The sequence below is a fragment of the Talpa europaea genome, assembly GCF_964194135.1.
Source record: "Talpa europaea genome assembly, chromosome: 7".
In the NCBI taxonomy this organism is placed as follows: domain Eukaryota; kingdom Metazoa; phylum Chordata; class Mammalia; order Eulipotyphla; family Talpidae; genus Talpa; species Talpa europaea.
In genome coordinates, this window is record NC_140074.1 from 119,207,638 (window position 1) to 119,213,697 (window position 6,060).

General features: G+C 62.9%; 1 protein-coding gene across 1 annotated transcript; it reads right to left on the minus strand.

The window, feature by feature from the left end:
• Nucleotides 1-4,806: 4,806 nt before the first annotated feature.
• On the minus strand, nucleotides 4,807-5,673 carry GJD3 (gap junction protein delta 3; the record flags this gene model as incomplete). The annotated part of the gene is made up of 1 exon (XM_084237979.1): nucleotides 4,807-5,673. One exon carries the CDS (start codon nucleotides 5,671-5,673, stop codon nucleotides 4,807-4,809), a length of 867 nt encoding a protein of 288 aa, XP_084094105.1.
• Between the last annotated feature and the right edge of the window lie 387 nt (nucleotides 5,674-6,060).

Below are 6,060 nucleotides of genomic sequence, written 5' to 3' on the forward strand. Positions count from 1 at the left end.
CTCTCCTGTGCTGGGCAGGGCCTGGGTGCTTCCCGATGGGCTCTGGGTGCCTGGTGGTCAGGTCTGATCTCTCCAGCCCAGTTTGGCCAGTGGCCCCCGAGCTCCTTACTGTGTTAGGGTCTTCAGGGACTTTTCCTCAGGGGTCAGGCCCGCCCTTGCTCTAGGGACCACGCAGGCTGTGAGGGAGCCCCAGCTTGGGGGTGGGGAGAGGCGAGGGGGAGACTAACCCCTTCAGGAAATCCCAGGGGGAGGAAGCCAGCGGCGCCCCAGAGCTTTTGGCCCCTGAGAAGTCAGAGGTCGGGCGGGGGATGGATCCCTTGGTGGCAGAGTTCTGCTCTGGGGGTGAGCACAGATTTGGTAAGTTCGCGGCAGGAGCGGGGCAGGCCAGCGTCCTGTCCTCGGAGGCCGGTGTGGCCATTCTCACCCGGTCCGCAAGGCCCAGAGAGACCAGGGCCCTGGCCCAGGGTCACAGAGCCAGTGAGTGGCGCATCAGGGACCAGTGCCCGGGGCTCCCACCTTCCAGCCAGGGCTCGCTGCTGGATCCCTGAAGCCCCCAGGAGCGTCAAGCACAGGTGTGAGGGGGGCGGTGAAGTGGCCGTGGAGGCTGTGTCCGGACAGGTGAACAGGGCTCCGACCCCAGGGACGAGCGCCCCTTGCGCGGCGGCGGCTGCGGCCATTTCTGCTTTGGCCACCAGGTGGCGGCAGCGCCCCGCCTGCCAGGCCCGCCGCGCCGCGCTGGGGCCCGCGCGCTCCACCAGCTTTTCAAGAATCTGAAATAAAGTTAAGACACCTGCACACCTGCTTAAAAAACAGCACTGTGCTGCCCCAGCTTTATTGTAAAGGAGAAGTGAAGGTAAGAAATACGTTGAGTGTTGGCACAACCACACAAAATCCTCTGTTTGCTTCTATTTTTAACAAATACATGTGGGTTTAAAAAGTAGTAAGACTGGGGGCCTTCCTGGTGGCGTGGGGGTTCAGTCTCGGCGCTGTCACCGCCATGGCCCGAGTTCAATCCCCTGCCAGGGAGCTACCCCATGGCGCAGCAGACCTCTCCTGTCTTCCCTGCTGCTCCCCTCAGCAGTGTATTTCAGTAGATCTGCCAGTTCTGCTCCCCACTCTGTCTCTGGTGAACCCTGTCACCCCCAGCCCCCTGCACCTCTGGCCTGCACCCCCAGGTCTTCCACTAAAAATATTTTAAAAGACTATTAAAAATAAATAAATGAAAGTAAGAGGGTTGGAGGCCAGCCTGCAGCAGAAGTCCAGGACAACTGAAGAGTATGGATGGGTAGATGGTGAAATAAAAACTAACAACGTATAATAAAACGTGCCGGAAAAAGAAAATCTCACAAGAAAACCCTCGATTGTCTTACAAGTAAAACAGAGTCAGGTGGCACTTCAGTCATTGTAAAGAGGTTTATCGCTGTGTGAATTTGCCCAGCGGGACATTCTAAAGTAGTGTGTGAGCATTCTTTTATTTCGAGAGGACACATCTGGGTGATCCTGAATTCCACTGAATGCCCACAGGAGCCCCCTCCTTTGCCAGCAAAAGCAGAGGCTTTAGTGGGCAGTACCTTGGCTGTTGGGACCCTCTGGCTTGAGCTTGCCCTTAGTGGCTAAAGGTCATTGCCTCGGCTGCTTTCTCAGGCACCACACACTTGTGTTTGGTGCTGGGTCAGGCGAGAGGGGCTGCTGTGGGCTGCAAGAGGCTGAGCAGCGTCCTGGCTTCTTCCTGAGCTGCTGCAAACACCTTCTCACCACCCTGCAACCCAATATGTCTGCAGACCTTGTCAGATATTCCAGGGGAACAGGGGCGCACAATTGCCCCCAGTGGAGAGACGTTGTGCTGGAACCCTCACAGGGTGGGGGGTGGGGGTGGGGGGGCTGACTTGTACTCTGGTGCTCTGCAAGGAGCCGGTCCCCCTTGGGGGGTCACACCAAGACTGTTGGTGACATATATACCACCTGGGGTGGGCAGTGATGGGTCCCATTTAACCAGGTGTGGGGCAGGGCTCTGAGGGCTTCCTGGAAGAGATGGCCCCTCCCAGCTAAACCTCCAAGGGGAAGAGTTAGCCAGGTGGGATGCTGAGGGGGACCATGGCTTTGCGTGGCCAGAAACTTTCAATGGCTCTGCGTTTTAGCCATTTTGCTGTTTGTGGAAGAGACGAGGTTGTGGGATTGGGACAGGCTCAGGGCAGAGCCAACTCAGAAACTGGGCTTGATCCTGAGGGCAGGGAGTGAAGCCTCCAGAGGCAGTGAGGGAGGCTTTTGGGCTGGAATGGCAAGGGCAGCAGGAGCTGCTGTGCGAGCGAGAACCCACCCCAGCAAAGCTCTGCTGACCCAGACAGCCACCGGAGGGGGAGAGATGGAGGGATGCTTGGGTGGTAAAATGGGAAGATCGGGCTGCACGGGGCCGGCAGAGGCCCGGTGATGGAAGCAGCTGGTGTAGGTGGCCTGGGTGGCTGAAGATGAAGTCACGAGAGAACTAAGGAAACTGGCGTTGTATTTGAGGTGCTGGTTACCCTCCCAGTCCCTCCCTCCTCTCTAGTCCTGCTGGCCCCCATCACCCTCTGTCTTCCAGCCTCAGGGCCTTTGCACTTGCCCCTCCTCCCTGGAATGCTTTTCCTGGAGACAGCGTCATGGCTGGTCCCTCGCTCCATTCTGTTCCAGTGTCACTCCTGGGGATGCCACTCTCTCCCTTGACTCATTACCTCACTACAATATTCAATATTTACTCTCAGGCTCCTCCAGGATGTGAGTTCTGCATGGGCAGGTTTGGTGCACTGTAGCCTCACGTCTGGATCTGCTGTTCAAACAGGGGCAACTAGTCACCTGTGGGACTGAGACTTAGAAACAAACAGGGCTGGTCCAAACTGAGATGTGCGTTCCAAGTGCAAAATGTACACCAGCTTTCAGAGACTTAGTCCAGAAAAAGGCATGTGAAATATCGCCATAGTCTTTTACATCCATGAGGTATTGAATTATTTTGGATATATTGGGGTAAAGAAAATGTATTACTAAAATTTATTTCACCTGTTTCCTTTTACTATTTAATGTGGCTAATGGAAAACTTGAAACGACATAGGTGGCTCACATCCTACTTCATTGAAAAGTGCTCATCTTGAACATTACCTGGCACATAGCGTGTGCTCAACAGATACTTGTTGGATGACTATTTCTGGAAAACAGCTGGATTCAGGTGTAAGTTGGCGGGGAGGGTCCAGACTGCAGACACATAAGATTATGGTGTCTCACCGCATTCCTACCTCAGGGCCTTGGCACTGAGCGTGGATTAGTGCTCGGGTCTCTGTGATCAGGGAGCGACATGACCCAGCAGCACAGGACTCTGCCTGGGAAGCGGGGGTGTTAGGAGGCAACTAGTCTGATTTGGGGGTGGAGGCTAGCAAGGAAGGCATCCATTTTCTTCCCAAGTGAGACCAAAGGCAGAGAGTGTTAGTTATGGGCTGAGGGGTGGGTTGGGGGCCCTGCAGAGGGGGCTGCTCCAGATAAAGAACCTGGGAGCAGAGTGGAGCACCGGTATGGTCTGGAGCACAGAAACCCTGAGGCCTGAGATGCAGGCCAGGCCAGGGCTGGAGGAGCCTCCTTCAGGTGCTAGACTTACCCTGAGGACAGGGGAGCCCCAAAGGCACAAAGAGTGGGGCTCCTTCTGCTGAGTGCAGCACAGGCAGGAACGCTGAGGAGGACAGACAGGAGGCTGCCAGGATGCAGGGAGATGAGGGCAGTGTCCATGGCAGTCAGCAGTGGAGCGGGGTCAGCAGAGAGGGATGAAGCCCCAAGGGTGCCGCCAGAGGTGGCCCCTGGATTCATTTCTTATCAAGAGTGACCCCACTGCAGTGGTGGGTGAAGGTAGAGGACAGTGGGGGGCAGAAGAGACAGCGGGGGACAGGAGGCAGCTGTGCAAATGGCTCTTCGTGTTCCTGGGAGGGCAGGGGTGCCGGCCTAGGGCCAGGAGCGTGGACTTGGGGAGTTTCCTTCTGCAGGGACTAGACTAGACCAGCAGCCAGGAGAGAGGGGCAAAGAGGAAAAGCCCTGCCGCTGGCCCCTCCCCACACTACCTCTGTGAAAGGGAGGTTCTCCCGCTCCTGCCCGCCCACAAAGGGGAGCCGGTGGATGAGGTCTCCTGGGCAGGTCTACTAGATGAGGCCTGTGGGAAAGGTGGGGGAAGGGGAGCCACCTTTGCCTGCTGCTGGCACAGGATCGGGGCCGCCCGTGCAGTGCAAATCAGAGCCCACCACACACACACACATACACACACACACACACACACACACACACACACACACACACACACACACACACACACACACACACACACACACACACACACACACACACACCCCCCCCCCCCCCAGAACTCACAGGGAAACACAGGTGCACAACGCGCCCGCACAGGAGGCACGCGTGCACGGGCACACGCGCGCACAGCGCTCACCCGGCCCCGCACGCGCCCCAGCCAGGCGCTCGCAGGTCCCCGTGCGCCCGCGGTGTCCAGCGCACACCCGCCGCGAGCCCCCCCGGGGAGCCCCCAGGCGCCGCAGTGGGTTTTGCCCCAGTAAAAGCACCCGGACGGCCCCGCGCCCCCGCCTTCCGCCCCGCTCTGCCCTCTGCGGTCCACTCCCCGCCCCGCCGGCCTCGCTCTCCCGGGCTCAGGCGCGAGCGCGCGACTCCCGCCGGGCGGGTCCGCCGACGGCTCCCGCGGAGCCGCGTGTGGCGTCCGCAGCCCGGACCCCGGGCGCGGGGGGGGGGGGGGCGCGAAGGGACCGGCCCCCGCCCCGGGGCGCGCCGCGGCTAGATGGCCAGGTCCCGGCGGCCCGCGCCCGGCGCCCCCTTGCCGCTGCCCTCGCCGGGGCCGGCCGGGGCCCGGTGCGCGTAGGCGGGCGGGGCGTCGGGGCCGGGGCCGGGGCGCCGCGGGGGCAGCGCGGGGGGCGGCGGGGGGGGCGGCGGGAGCAGCTTCTGCGCCTCCTCGCGCGCGCGGGGGCCGCGGTTGTCGCGCTCGGCCGCGGGGCGGCAGCGGCCCTTCCAGAGCAGGTGGCCCAGCTCGGCCACGCTGAGCAGCGCGGACAGCAGCCCCACGGCGAAGTAGAAGAGCACGAAGACCGTCTTCTCGGTGGGCCGGCTCACGAAGCAGTCGACCGTGTGCGGGCAGGGCGCGCCGGCGCACGCGACGCGCGGGGCCACGCGGAAGCCGTAGAGCAGCGCCTGGCCCGCCAGGAAGGCCAGCTCGGCCAGCAGGCGCAGCGCCACGCTCAGCAGGTAGCAGCGGCGCGCGCCCCCGCCCGCCGGCCCCCCGCGCCCCCCCGCGCCCCCCGCGGCCCCCGCCTCGGGCTCGGCGTCCGCGCCGCGCGGCCCCTTGCTGGCGCGGTGCATGGAGTAGACGACGAACAGCACCGGCGGCGCCGACAGCAGCAGGATGTGGAAGAGCCAGAAGCGGTAGTGCGAGACCGGGAAGGCGCGGTCGTAGCAGGTCTGGCGGCAGCCGGGCTGCAGCGTGTTGCACACGAACTCCTCCTGCTCGTCCTCGAACACGGCGCCGCCCACCGTGGCCAGCACCAGGATGCGGAAGATCAGCATGACCACGAGCCACAGGCGGCCCACGAGCGGCGACTGCAGCTGCACGGCGTCCAGCAGCGAGCCCAGGAACGCCCACTCGCCCATGGCGCTGCGGACGGACCCGCGCGTCAGAGGCCGGCGGCGCGGGACCCCACCCCGGGGCCCGCGGGGCCCGGCGCCGCCCCCCGGCGGCGGGGTGAGTGGGGCGCGCCAGGCCGGGGTTGGGCGCGCGAGCCCGGCCGAGGGGGTGATTGTCAAGCGCCTTCACCTGGGGCCCTGGGTGCCGGGGAGGGGCCCGCCCGCTGGTGGGACACCCCTGGGTCGGCCTGGAGGGACCTGCGCTCCCCCCGAGTCCGGATTCCTGGAACCGGAGCCCGAGGGACGCGGCGCGTTGGTGGAAGGAACACAGCTGGCTGGGGGCGCCCGGGGTGCGCGGGTGCTGGTGCCGCCCGGGCGGCTTCTGAAGCCAGGACGCCAGACCCAGCTTGGTAC